Below are 15,253 nucleotides of genomic sequence, written 5' to 3'. Positions count from 1 at the left end.
TCATCTGTATTGATCTTTGTCCTCCAGAAGGTGAAGAGGAAGTTGGTATTGAAGAGCCAGCGGCCGTTATCTTTTTACTCATTTCCAAACCATTAATATACTATATGGTAGTTGAGAAATACAAGGTCTTCCTGTTCTTCTATACCTTAATCTTCTTATATGAAGGGCAGTTATAATCCCAAATGACCATAAAATAAGAAAGAAAAAAGGAATGGAAAAAAGAAAGAAAAGAAAAAAATCCAGGCTCCTGTATGCCCTAATCCAATTGGTTCCAGTTGTTTAAAAAGAAAAAAAAGAAAAGAAAATTTTTTTACAAGTCAATCACAACAACAACAACAATAAATAAATAAATAAATAAAAAGGAACAAAAATAAAAGTCTTCAGGTTCTTCTTTACTTTAGCCCAATTCAATGGAGTAAAATGACAAAATCCAGAAGGAAAAAAAGAGAAAATATATGCCTATATTTGCATCAAAAAAAAAGAATGAGAAAAACAGAAAAGAGGCACACCTTCTTTAAGAAAAGGAAAGGAGAAATCCAGACTTCTTCTCCAAAAGGCCTCAGATCAGCTGGGAATAGCTAATGAGAAGGAAAGTAAGGGAGTAGAGAAAAAATGGAAAAGAAAAACACTGCCACTGTATAAAATCCAAGGCTCTTATGTTAAGTTCTAAACAAAATTAGCAATTCTCTTTTCAAGATCACTGCAATCTTCTTTCTTTGTACTCCAAGTTTTCTTTCAAACCCAAATGCCATGCACTGATAGTGACCCAGAAGAGCACCTGTATAAACAATCCTTCATGCTTATTCCACTATCATTCAATAAACAGGTTCAGAGTCCTTGAAATGTAACATTTGCATTAAAGACATTTGGGGAAATTTGGTGGGCCAATTTGGATTATTTAAGACTATTTGATAGAACACTCTATGGGGCAAAAAGGAAAGAAGAAAAATTAAACAACACTTAAAAATTTGGGAAATTTAGAGGGTATAAAGTGGGAACCTCCAAGCCTATAAATTTAGGGGATTTTGAGGAACAATTTCAGGACTGTGTGAATTCTATTAACATTCTATTAACAAAGCTCAAAAATAAAGTTAAAATTCAAGACAGAAGAGGTCAAGCGGCAAGATTAAGCCTGAGTCAAACTTAGGGTGTTATAGAATTTTTTAGAAACGCCTCTTATTTTTTGAACTGGATTGATTTTTTTTCTTCTATTTTTCTTTTTTAATACTTATTGTTTAAGACTTTTTTTTCTATTTTCAATGCTCTATTGAATTTTCTTTTTTAAAAATTTTCTTTTTTTCCTTAAGTTTGGAATATAAAGAGGGAAGTAAAAGTAGAGGAAAAGAAGTAACACTGCCACTTAGAGGCTTGGAAACATTGTTTTTCTTTTCTTTCTTTGAGCATTTGATAACCTTGTGCAAAATTAAGAGCTGATGCTGCATTTCAAAGACTCTGAGCTTGTTTATTGAAAATGATAGCGGGATGAGCACGGACTGTTTATACAGGTGTCCTCCGGGGTACTATTAGTAGCTGGACTGGAGTGAAAAGAAAGCTTGGAGTTGAAAGAAAGAAGATTGCAGTGAACTTGTTTGGAAAATAAAAGCGCCTTGGATTCTATATAGTGGCAGTGTTTACTATCTGGAGGAAAAGCTCAATACAGATGTTGCAGCATGAAAAAGAAAAGGAAGTAACATTGCAGGTGATTTCTACAAGAAATTCAAAAAATACAAGTAAGAACAAAGAACATTGAAAAGAGAACAGAGAATATTGAACAAAAAACAGGAAAAACATGAAAAAATTGAGAATATCCACCAAATGATGATGAAATATAAGGACGGATTTCAAAATTGAAGAAAAAGATGAACAAAGAGATACGAAAATTGGAGATATTGACAGCAGATTGAGCGTGGTTAAAAAGATGAGAGTGGAATATTGGAATGGGAGATCGACAGATCAGAATTTTACCTCAGATTCCAGAATATAGAAGAAAAGGGAGAAAATTTGGCAAAAGTAATGATAGAAATTCTGGCAGAAGCATCGGTGATAACCAAAGAGAAGTTGATGGAAGGAACAGACGAGGGGTTTCGAGTCTTTACAAGATATGCAGTGAAAAACAAGTTGCCAAGAGAAGTCCATATAAGATCTACCAAGCAATTAGAACACAAATACTACAAATGGCAAGAGATAAAAGATTGCACTACTATTGGATGGATACAGGATGATGTAATGAAATGCTATAATAAAAATTAATTTAAATTTATTTAAATTTAGAATATTGCGCATAAAATGAAGTAATAATAGTTATAGTCAAATAAATGATTAACAATGATAATAATGTATACATATATACTAGATTGATAATAAGAGATTTTATATAAATTGTAAGTGAGGACTACGGGCAGGGTGCACAAAAGTTTTGTAACCAAAGATAAACAATTTTATACAGAATATAATATAAAGATGTATTATTACTGGATGGTTTTAGGATGATGTAATGAAATTCTATAATATAAATTTATTCCAAATTTAGAATATTCCACATAAAAAGAAGTAATAATAGTTATAGACAAAAAAATGTTTAATAATGATCATAATTGTATACATATATATCAGATTGATAATATGAGATTCTATATAAATTGTAAGTGAGAAAGCACAAAAGTTTTGTAACCAATCGACACACTGTATGTAACTGGAAAATGGTTTTGTTTTATGTTTGTTTGTTTAAAAATAAAAAAATTCAAAAAAAAAGAAAGCACTGAAGGTTAAAGGTATTGTTACAGACAAATAATATTTACAATTGTATAATCTTGGTTGACATGCTAGAATTAGAACTTGTAAAACTGCTTTACAACAATGCTAATCATTGCTTTTATTCACAAACCTGAGTATGGAAGAAAGCAACTTGGGCTTTGGTCAAGCTTTTTAATGAATCGAATTTGTCCATTATCCTTAAAGCAAAAAAAATTTCTCTCCCCAAGAACAAATATGCTGGAAACGAGCTGAGTAAATGAAACAACACATATGTCCAGGGCTTGCTCCCCAATGTTTGAAATCCAGTCCACCTTAAACAGATGAAGAGACAAGATACAGCACTGTGGAGCATATGTTAACAGCAGCTTTAAATTCACTTGAATTAATATTATTTTTCAACCAGAGACAAATACCTCATAGCAAAGCCATAAATGGCATACACTAATTTCATTATATTTCATTATTTAAGAAAAGGAATAAGCTTCATAAACCAGAAAATTGGTTTCACATCATTAGGTAAATGAAAGAGTAATTTGTTCCTGGTCTATAAAATTGCCTATTGTAAGAAATATTTTTAAATATTGCGTTTTAGTTTTGTTTGATTTCTCCTTTTAATTACTTTCAATCAGATAAGCCCTGCTCTCAAAATAAAAAAGAATGTCAGTTGGTCTTACCTGAACTGCATGTCTTGAAGGATGGCGTGGGAGCAGTCACAGCTGGGTATTGTCGCGGCCCATCTGCCCAGAGACTGAAGTAAATCTTGAGGCTACACCTCTACCCCTCCTCTGACTCTCCCAGATTAACTGATGATCCAGTCAAGGCGTCTCTTGAACAGGGTAAACCCCCCCTTCCTGGTCCCTGACTGGTAACACTCTACTCAGGCCCACCCTGTGCGGGGAGCACTATGGGCGGGAAGTGACTGCTCCCACGCCATCCTTCGAGACATGCAGTTCAGGTAAGACCAACTGACAGTCTCTGAAGTGGGGCGTGGGAGGAGTCACAGCTGGGACCTACCAAAGCTAAATGCCCTTGGGAGGGTCCATAGGGCCTGAATCCCCCCGAGTATCCAGTAATCTCTGGAGGACTCTCCTCCCAAAGGATGCCTCCACCGAGGCGAAGGCTTCCAGTCTATAGTGTCTGATGAACGGAGAGAGCGAAGCCCATGCTGCTACCCTGCAAATGTCTTCTATGGGGGCCTGGGTGGCCCAGGCTGCCGAAGTAGCTGCACTCCTGGTGGAGTGCACGGTGATGCCCTTGGGCACCTGAAGTCCCTGTGCCTCGTAGGCCTTGGATATGGCTAGCTTGATCCATCTACTGATGGTGGCTGGGGAGACCTTCACTCCACTTGTTCCTGGGTGGTAGGAGACGAAAAGGCCCTCCGACCGCCTGATGGGCATGGTGCGCTTCAGATAGATGTGCAGCGCCCTCCTGACATCCAGGTGATGCCAAGACCTCTCCCTCCCATTGGAGGGAGCTGGACAAAAATTCGGGAGAATGAACTCCTGAGCCTTATGAAAGGGAGAATTAATTTTTGGCATGAAGGCAAGGTCGAGCCTTAGGACCACCCTGTTACTATGGAATACACAGAGATCTGCCCTGGCGGACAGTGCAATGATCTCTGACACCCTCATGGCTGAGGTAATAACCACGAGGAATGCTATCTTGAGCGTGAGCAGCTGAAGACTCACCTCCCTTAGATGCTTTGAAGGGTGCTTCCAGGAGAGCCTGGAGCACTGTAGATAGGTTCCACGAGGGGAAACGGTGAATCACCGGAGGTCTGAGGTTGCTTGCACCCCTGAGGAACCGTTTGATGATGGGGAGTTGGGACAAGGATTGTGTGCCCACTCCCCCCAGGACAGTGGCCAAGGCCAAGACCTGCCTTCTGAGGGTGCTAGGAGCTAGGTCCTTCTCCAGGCCTCCCTGGAGGAAGTCCAGGACTTGTGGAACTGTGGCACTGTTGGTTCTACCTGAGCTGAGCGGCACCAGGCCGCGAAGGAGACTCAAGTCGCATCATAGATGCGAATGGTGGATCTCCTCCTGGTCGCCTCTATGGTTCCTATGACATTGGTGGAAATTTGGGCCTCTCTTAGCTCAATCCGCTCAATCTCCAGACGGTCAATTGGAGCCAGTCTGGGTCTGGGTGAAGCAGACTCCCATGGGTCAGGGTTACCTCCCCGAGGGATCCTCCAATGGGGGCTGATGGACAGCTCTTATTAGATCTGCAAACCAGGGGCGCCGTGGCCAGTATGGCGCCACCAGAATGACCTTTACCCTCTCTAGTACTATTTTCCTGAGCACCCTGGGAAGGAGAGGTAGAGTGGGAAAGGTGTAAAGAAGACCTGATGGCCACTGGCATCGCAGAGAGTCGTTGTCCATCGCTTCCCATGTCTGGAACCGTGATATGAATCTCAGGATGAAGTTGCCACTCTCAGTGGTCTACAGTCTCCCTACTGAGCCAGTCCACTTGGTGGTTCTCCATCCCGGAGATGTGCTCTGCCTGGATCGATGGAGGTTCCATTCCACCCAGTTTCCCAATCTCACTGCCTCATCACGCAGTGACCTGGAGTGGGTGCCTCCCTGTTTGTTCATGTGTGCCTTGGCCACCACATTGTCCATGAGGACCAGGATGTGTTTCCCCACTACCATTGTGTTGAAACGTCGTAGGGCCAGGTGAATCGCCCTTAGCTCCAACCAGTTGATGCTCTTCCGGAGGTCGGTCTGTGTCCACCTTCCCTGGGCCAGCTGGGAATCCAGGTGTGCCCACCAACCGAACAGGCTTGCGTCTGTAGTTAACACAAGTCTGTCTGGCTCCCTGAACATGGAGCCCTTGGACAGAGCTGGGGATGCCCACCATCGGAGGGAGAGGCGTACCTGGGGTGGCATCCTGACCTTGAACTCTGCATTGCTTGTTCCGTCTCTCTGGTGGGGAAGCAGGAACCACTGCAGCTCCCGGGCGTGGAGTCGGGCCCAAGGCACTATCCCGATGCAGGAGATTTGCCGAGAAGCCTGGAAAGAAGGGCTACAGAGACAGATTGAAGCCTCCAAATTTCTAGAATCATTTGCACAATGTTATCCCTGCGCTCCTCTGAGAGGAAAGCCTCTCCCCCCCATCGAGTCAATAATGGTCCCTAAATGTTGGAGTCCGGTGGTGGGTGTCAGGTGACTCTTTTCGAGGTTAACCAAGAATCCCAGAGATCTCAGTGTGGCGATGGTGAGCCCTAAGTCCCCTTCTGCTCGAGCTAGCAAAGGTGCTAATACCAGGAAATCATCAAGGTAGCAGTGTAGTCGGACCAGGTTGGAGCAGATTTGGGCTGCCACCATGGCCAGTACCTTGGTAAACATCCTAGGAGCAGAGGCTAGACCGAAGGGGAGAGCCCTGTACTGGTAATGTTTGTCCCCATAGGAGAACCTGGGGAACTTGGGGTGTTCGGGTGTAAGTAGGCCTTGGTGAGGTCAATGGATGCTAGGTAATCCTCCTATCTAATTCCTTCTAGGATGGACCTGAGTGAGGCTATCTTGAACCTACGGTAGACCAGCCTGGAATTGAGTAACTTAAGGTCCAGGATGGCCCTCCACCCTCCAGAGCTCTTGGGGACCACGGAGAGGTTCTAATAGAAACCAGATTTCTTCTCTCCCTCTGGTACCAGCTCTACCGCTCTGATCTCCAGTAGATGCTGGATAGCCTTGCACATAAGAGAGCGCTTGGCCGGGTTCCTGGAGGAAGAGAAAACTCAGAATCTATTCAGGGTTGTGAGCGGAACTCCAGGTGGAAACCGAACCTGACAGTTTGCAACACCCAAGCATCCGTGGTGCTGTCCGCCCCGCGATCCGCGAGTAGGGAAAGCCGGCCACTGAGAGGGTGATTCGATCTCAAATCACTTATTTCTATGGAGGGGGCGGCCGCCTCCCCCATGAAAGGGGCGCTTGTTAGATTGCTGGAAACTGAACCTGTCCCTAGAGAACTGTCTATCTCCCTGTCTGGGAAACCTGGGCGCAGAGTACCATGGTTGTTGGAATTCCTGTTCAGGTGCTTGAAAACTGGACCTTCTGGGGTACGGTGCTGAACAATGATCCAGTTGTCTGGACGTGGACAGAAAGACCTTCTGCTTGTTTTTGTCCTCGACGATGATGGTGTCCAGGGATGGACCGAACAGCTGCCCTCCTGTGTACTCTGTGCCTGCTAAATGCCACTTTGCCCGGAATTCCGCCTGCCAGTTACGCAGCCACAATAAATGCCTGGATGCCACTGAAGAGGCTAGAGCTCTGGAAGAGTATCTTACCGCATCCAGTGTGGCATCCGCTGAGAATTGGGTGGTCATCATCACCTTTGTGATGTCCTGTAGGAGTCTGACGTCCGAAGCCGGGGTTCTGTCATGGAGCTGTTCCAGCCACAGTAAGGTAGACCTGTTAAAAAAGGAGGCTGCGTGGCAGCCCTAATTGCCCACGATACCACCTGGAATGTCCTGCGCATGATTATTTCCACTTTCCTGTCCTCTGGTTTTAAACAGTTGGAAATGTCTCCTGTGACCACCGGTGAGGAGGATGCCACGCTTACCACTGGAGCGTCCACTGATGGAACCTGCAAGCCTTGATCAAAATTCGTGTTAATGTTGTAAAACCTGCAATCATTGCTCTCAGGTGTAGGAAAGGTTCCTGGTTGGGCCCATTGTGATTTGAGCACCTCTAGGAACAGGTCTGGGGTAGGAATTTCCTCCTTCTCCACCTGCAGTCTGTGGAAAGGACCTTTCTTGGCTCCCACACTCTTCCCAGCTTTGGCAGTGTCCTGATTGGTTACTGGAACATCCAGGTCTGCTGTGGCCTTAGCTTTACGCAGTAGGGAGCTAAAGAGAGTGGGTGGGAATAAGCCCAAGATAGATGAGGCCTCTGGGGTTTGGGCCTCCTCTTCATCAGAGAAATCCATCTCCGTAATCTCCCCCTCCTCTGACTCCGACTCCTCACTAGCTGTGGAAGGGATTCCTCTCTAAGGTCTCTGGAGGTAGAAAGACCGAGTTGGTCTAGATGGCCTCGAGGTGTCCTATGGACTGCCTTGTTCCTAGGCCCTTGAAACTGGTGTTGCATGCCCGAGGAGATGCCCTGGGCAATGGCTCTAACTAAGATCTCCTGGAACGCCTGAGAGAGCTCTGGGTAGGCCGGAGATGGCCCTCCCTGTGCCACCGCTGGGCTGCTGCTCCTAGGCCTCTCAGTAGCGCAACCGCTACTGTGTCAGGCAGATTGCTGAGCACCCGAGAGGAGGATCGTCCGACGACTTGCTTGAAGGTAAATTCCTCACAGAGGTACAATTTCAAAAGGTAAAAAGATTTTTAAGGTAAAGGAAAAAAAGGGAAAAGTTCGCACCGAGGAGAGCCAGGTATTTAGCTCCTTCTGGGCTGAAGACTGAGGTTAATCTGGGAGAGTCAGAGGAGGGGTAGAGATGTGGCCTCAAGATTTACCTCAGTCTCCGGGCAGATGGGCCATGACAATACCCAGCTGTGACTCCTCCCATGCCCCACTTCAGAGATTGTGGTAAAACACATGCCAGGATGAGATTAAATTGTACAAAAGACACCCACCTTTTACATATAACATGAAATAAAACTTTTCCTTACTTTTTCCATAGTATTCAACATTTCAACAGGTCCTTTTAAAATGATGTCAACTATAAAAATGTAGCCCCTTGTTTTCCCCTATTGATATGGAGGATTTCTTTTTAGGAAACCAGCATAAACCCCATGATGCGGTGGACGTGATGAACCAGGGCCTTGAAGCTGTTAAAGACTAGATGAGAGCTAACAAACTGGTGCTCAGCCCGGAAAAGACCGAGTGGCTGTTGTGTTTTCCTCCCAAAAATTCGGCTAACGTTCCATCAATCAGGCGGGGGGGGCAAAATTTATACCCCTCAGACAGGGTCCGCAACTTGGGAGTCCTCCTGGACCCACAGCTGAGTTTTGACCATCATTTGTCAGCTGTGACCAGGGGGGCATTTGCCCAGGTTCGCCTGGTGCGCCAGTTGCGGCCCTACCTGAACCGGGAGGCCCTCACAACAGTCACTCGAGCCCTTGTGATCTCTAGGCTGGAATACTGCAATGTGCTCTACATGGGGCTGCCCTTGAAGAGCATCCGGCGACTTCAGCTAGTCCAGAACGCGGCCGCGCGAGTGATCATGGGCGCACCACGGTTCGCCCACATAACACCGATCCTCCGTGAGCTGCGCTAGCTACCTGTTGATCGTCGGGTGCACTTCAAGGTCCTACTTACCACCTATAAAGCGCTCCATGGTAGTGGATCTGGCTATCTGAGAGACCGCCTTCTGCCAATTACCTCCCTGCGTCCCATCAGATCGCACAGGGTAGGCCTCCTCCGAATCCCATCCGCCAGTCAGTGCCGACTGGCGACTATGCGGAGGAGAGCCTTCTCAGTTGCAGCTCCGACGCTATGGAACAACCTCCCCGTGGAGATCCGTACCCTCACCATAGTCCAGGCCTTCCGCACAGCCCTCAAGATCTGGCTATCCCGTCAGGCCTGGGGATAGGATTTACTCTCACCCCGCCCGAATGTTGAGTGAATGTTGTGTTTTATGGTTAATTTTTTTACTCACGTTTTTCTTTTATGTCTTGTCTTGCACTCCCTTCCCCCATTGTTGTAAGCCGCCCTGAGTCCCCTCAGGGAAAAGGGCGGCCTATAAATGTTCAATAAATCTACAAATCTACAAAAAATGATGGAATTGAAGATTGTGACTATATAAATTAATTTATAGTACAATCCTATATAGATCTGTGTACAAAAAAACTTTATTAAACTCAGTGAGATTTATTCCCAGGAAAGGGTTAGAGTTAAAATTAGGCTATGTACTGTAGTTAGGTGTACTTGTAAGCAATAGCACTGTTATTTATACATGAAGAGGCAATAAGCTACTTGCAACTCTCCAGTTTGTTATATTACACAACACTACAAATCCTTCCTGCACTCCAATTCTGCATTACAAAAAATTGGCAGTAAAACAATTATTATTGGTGCTATATTTGCATTTTTATTGAAATTAAAAGCAGGTAAAATATGTGTGTGTTTGTGTGTGTATGTATATATGTACATGTATGTGTATATATCTTTCTGTGTTATATTTTATATTTTTAAATGTATTTTATATATTTATAAATTACATACACGTATAAAATTATATACACATATATAAAAAATTTCATTTTATATAAACACACACACACCTTGCAGCCATAAGCAGATCATCATGTAACTGATTCTATTTTATGATATTTTCTATGGCACTTGTTCAGTGAATGCAGAAGTCATTAAATGAATTCACTGTTTGCTATGGGCCAGGTTTGCTGTAAACTGGAAATAAGCTCCTGTTTTCAACAAGACCATCATAAATTGTGATAATTTGACTTTGGGATACTGCAAAAGGTTTTGAAATAGGAGCCAGGTGCAGAACCAGATGGGAGAGAAGCCAACAGAATTTTGGAACCGGGTTGTAAATAACTTTGATGGTCTGTCATAACTTTGAACGATTGATAAGCAACCAGTAGTGAGTTGAAGACTACCTGTATATACTGTATATTGAATAAACAAATAGTTGTTTTGCATTAACTCCTGTAAAAGAAAAATCAGTTCAAAATCAGAAAAAATGGTTCTACTCTTCATAAAACATTCATTCCCCTCCTATTCCAATGGTTTTTTTTTTTTAATTAAGTAATATACTGATCTGTGCAGCTAAATTTACCACAAGTTTTTTTCCGGATCCAATTTTTTGTTGCTCAGTTTCTTGTGTTTCAGCATCTTTTGCTAATGCAAGTACTTGATACCTATAGTTTAAACAAACAAACAAACAATAAATAAATAAATAAATAAATAAATAAATAAATAAATAAATAAATAAATAAATAAATAAATAAATAAATAAATAAATAAATAAAGCACCAGCCTGAAGATGGCGAGTGGGACCTTGTCAAAATCTTGATACTCTCAATCTTACATGGGAAAAGACCCAAATATACCAAGACCTGCATAGTCATGTCTGTGTGTGTGTGTGTGTGTGTGTGTGTGTGTGTGTGTGTAAAGGGAGACTAGTATAGATCTATTTCAAGCTATATATATATATATATATATATATATATATATATATATATATATATGTATGTATATACAAGCTATATATATATATATATATATATATATATATGTATGTATGTATGTATGTATGTATGTATGTATGTATGTATATACAAGATTATATATATATATATATATATATATATATATATATATATATATATATATATATATATATTTATATTTAGAGTCACAACCCCTGGTAAGCCCCAATTATGGGAGGAAGCTAATTGCTTCCATCATCTGTCAATCGGCTCGTCACAAGAGTCCATCACGACAGAAACCCAATATTTTTTTTACTGTTGCCTTTGTTATATTTGTGTTTTATTTGTCTCCCTTTATTTATTTATCAGCACAAATAAAACACACACACACACACACACACACACACACACACACACACACACACACATATATATATATATATATATATATATATATATATATATATATATCTTGAAATAGATCTATACTAGTCTCCCTTTATTTATTTATCAGCACAAATATAACATATATATACACACACACACACATATATACATATATGATTTTCACAAGAAAAAATGTTACACTATATACAAAAAGAACACTACATAATATTGTTTCCTATGTTTGTATCTGTAAATTCCAAACTTAATTGTAGCAAAAGAATATATGTCTTCTTTAAGACAAATGCCTCTAGGAATTTGTGTGTTATCTTCAAATGACTAATTAATAGATCTTTTTATGAATACATAAAAGGTTGCCTAGAAGAAACTGCAAGTGAACACAGCTCAACTAAACACACATGCACACACACCATACAGCAGCCTTTTACAGTATGACTCTGAGGGTTCAGCAAGACATAGTATTTCCAGCAATGTTTGGTTGAGACGTGGCCATCTTGTATAACTTGATGTGCTCTATTAAACAAAATAATAAAAACATTCTCATGAGTGATCTCCGTCTATATAAGTTGGAGCAAAATTGGCCAAAAAGTATTGCGGCTCGAAAAAGGTTAAAGTTTGGCTTTTTATATCTCTCAACAAAATATTGCCAGAGATATTACGTCTGAAGGTTGAAGGTTGAACCCTCAGGGTCATACTGTAGAAAACTGTGGTATTGGGGGGCGGGGGCCACATAAATGACTATATCTCAGCAAGTATTGCATCGGCACATGTAACGCTTTACCAATGTTTATTGGGGATGTGTGTGCATGTTCACACCAAATTTCATCAAAATCTGTGATGGTCGAGCATCTCATTGAGGGCCACATAGGAGGCAGTGAGCGCCCAGGGAGCAGGGCTAATGGGGCAGCACTAATGGGGCAGAGCGATTCCTCACCAGCTCGGGGAGGGGGGGAGTTAGCAATAGCAGTTAGACTTATATACTGCTTTATAGGGCTTTCAGCCCTCTCTAAGCGGTTTACAGAGTCAGCATATCACCCCCACAGTCTGGGTCCTCATTTCACCCACCTCAGAAGGATGGAAGGCTGAGTCAACCTTGAGCCGGTGAGATTAGAACCGCTGAACTGCAGATAACAATCAGCTGAAGTGGCCTGCAGTACTGCACCCTAACCACTGTGCCACCTCGGCTCTAGGTTGTGGATCTAAGGCTGACTACATTCTATCATCCAGTTATACAAGAGCACCATGCCCATCACTAGCACCTCCATGGCCTCATCGGCTCGGCCATCAAGTTATAGATCAGCACCTGCTGGCCAGGGCTGGGGCTGATGCACCAGGGGCTGGTTCTTCTCTGTCTCCAGGGCAGCCTCAGGCCAGATCTGGATCATTTTGAATTGTATTTTTGACTTCTAGAATTTCCAAAGGTGCTTTTTCAAGAAACAACTGGACTTTCTGAGGAAGCTTCTTGAATGAGAAGCAAAACATCTTCAAAGAAAAAATCAGAATGTCAGTTGCCTCTTGAAAAAGCATCTTTGGGACAACCATGACTTGGATGACTGAGAATCTCCATACACATCTTCTAGGATTATAGTTATTTTGTCTAATTTTAAATTTGAATAAACTTTCCTTCATCTTTTTAGTCTTTAGTGAAAATAGTGAAAAATTCTAGACTCAGGACTAAACTTTGTAAAATTTCACTCAATGCCTGGGCCAGTTTGATGAACAAACATTGGTGGCTTCTCACCTCTTAGCATGATCTTTTTGAAGTACAATTTTCACACCCTCTATGTATTTGTTATGCTCTCTAGATAACCTTACTATCAAGCTATTACAAGGTGCCTTATCAAATGCTTGGCTAATATGATGTTTAATAAGTGTCATTTATGCTTTAGTTACTTTTTTAAAGATTATTGCAATATCCACTATATAGTGCTATGCTTGAAAAGTACTAAGATGACAAAGTTAGTCCAGAATGCAGCAACCTGAATAGCTATGGATTATCAGAATGCATTAATATAATGCCTCTTAATGTAACTCATAGAATACTAAGGATCCTACATAAAAAAAACCTTTTATTTTGAGAGCTGTGTTGGTTGCTCATAGCTTTCAGGATGCATTTCAAAATGCTGACTATCATCTGTAACACCCTTCATAGTTAAGGGTTTGGACATCTTAGGATGACTTTCTTTCAATAACATGCATAATATACATACTGAATCTAGGTAAAATTTTGTAGAGGGGGCTCTTTATATGCCTCTCAATCTGAGACTGCCATCTACAGAGCCAAGGACCTATGTGTTTTGCTATAAATTCACACCTTAGAAATAGAAACAGATGACCCCTCCCTCCTGATCTTTATATCTTAAGAGACTTGGCTACTTCAATATGCCTCAGTGGAATGGTTTTATGACTACTACTCTACATAAGTAATTATTTTTACTTTGGAATGTTTGATTCCTGATGTATATATGGTGGTATTATGATGTATGATCTTGGTTTTAGTATGTATTTATTTCAATAATTGATTATGAATATGAGTTATATACCACTTAGAATCAGTTGATTGGATGATCCCTTAGAATTACACCTACATAATTCCTACAAACTAATACATAAATTACCTGATCCAAAACTGTGATAGAGTAAATTTGATAAGACAGTAAAACTTAGTGATTTCTGATAACTAACACATTGCTTTCAAGAGCTACATCTTTTTAATTGCTCTAATATTTAATTGTTCTAATACTGAATAGTTCTCTTTTTCCTTTTCCTAACTATAGGGACCTTTGCCTTCCTCCAGATATCTTGTACTTTACCAATTTCTTCATGATTTCTCAAAAATATATAAACTAAACATCGGCAAATTCCTTTAGTACCCAAAGATGCAATTAATCTGCTTTTGCAGAATTACATTGAAAATAAATACATACTCCTTGCTATCTACCTATCTCAATTTCAATCCCTAGACTTAACCCTTCACTTTGTAAATATTTTTTATTCTCTAAAGGAAGGATTGGCAGGAAGCTAAGTATAGCTGGCAATAAAAAAGGAGAGTATTGTGTTGAAATAATATTTCAAGAGTGTTTTGCTTATAGCCCACTTTATTCACTAGAATAAGATGACCTCTGGATCTCTGGAACCTCTATAGTGGGGAAAGGAAAATGTAGGAGCTGTGTCTTCTACATATTCAGTAAACAAATTATTTCCATTAAAAATCCTTTTATCTTCAGAAGATTTCTAAAAGACATTCTGTGAAAATGCAAAGTGATATCTGTAATGCAAAGAAACTACAAAGAACCCATAAAATTTAATGTGCCTTTCAGGCATTAAGTACTGAGAGTAGCAGGATAATTCATAGTACTCAGTTAGAATATTTGGATAAAACCTCTGGCATAAATTATATAATAACTAGATGGAACATTAATTAACTCAAGGCTTGGATTTTCATAGACATAAATCATTCTTAAATTTTTATATAAATATATGTTAAAGAGCCGCAGGTATTATGTCTAAACGCACCTGTAGCTCTCAACTTGCCGACAGGAAGAGACGGTAATGAATGAATCTGTTCTAGAACTATATGTCAGTGGACCAGGAAGAAGAAAGCCAGGAAGGAAACGTCCGAACGAATAGCTTTCTTGTTCAAACAACATAAGCATTCCATCCACAGACTGTACACAGATCAAATCTTGACCTACATAAAAAGCAAAACAAAGAAGTGATCATGTTTTAATATCTTCATCTCTAAAAAGTTGCTGAAACTCTCTATGATCCTATGAGCACGTGCTTCTGTGCTGAAAGCATGTTGTGAGATTATTTATACATCCCTCAATGAAGAGTGATATAACCAACAAATAAAATTATTTGTCAGGTTCTTCAGAACTGGAAAATAAGGTAAAGGGTAAAGAAATTTAAATGGTTATAGTTCTTCACCTTAGATTATGGTCTCTCTCCAGATTTTTTTTAAAAAACAAAACAAAAAATCTACC

The 15,253-nt window shown here is 40.9% G+C and overlaps 1 protein-coding gene across 5 annotated transcripts in view; it reads right to left on the bottom strand.

Annotated features, from left to right (window-relative positions):
* BBS9 (Bardet-Biedl syndrome 9) overlaps positions 1–15,253 on the bottom strand; it is a 347,201-nt gene that overhangs the window by 268,795 nt on the left and 63,153 nt on the right. For all 5 annotated transcript variants that reach the window (XM_032234710.1, XM_032234712.1, XM_032234713.1 and 2 more), the window contains 3 exons: positions 14,784–14,958; positions 10,490–10,571; positions 2,885–3,065 (listed from right to left, as the gene is read on the bottom strand). In XM_032234710.1, coding sequence (XP_032090601.1) covers positions 2,885–3,065; positions 10,490–10,571; positions 14,784–14,958 — 438 coding nt within the window. The remainder of the gene's footprint in view (positions 1–2,884; positions 3,066–10,489; positions 10,572–14,783; positions 14,959–15,253) is intronic.

The sequence above is a fragment of the Thamnophis elegans genome, chromosome Z (assembly GCF_009769535.1).
Source record: "Thamnophis elegans isolate rThaEle1 chromosome Z, rThaEle1.pri, whole genome shotgun sequence".
NCBI classification, from domain to species: Eukaryota; Metazoa; Chordata; class Lepidosauria; order Squamata; family Colubridae; genus Thamnophis; species Thamnophis elegans.
Note: the sequence above shows the minus strand (reverse complement) of the source record. Positions and strands in the feature narration are given on the sequence as shown.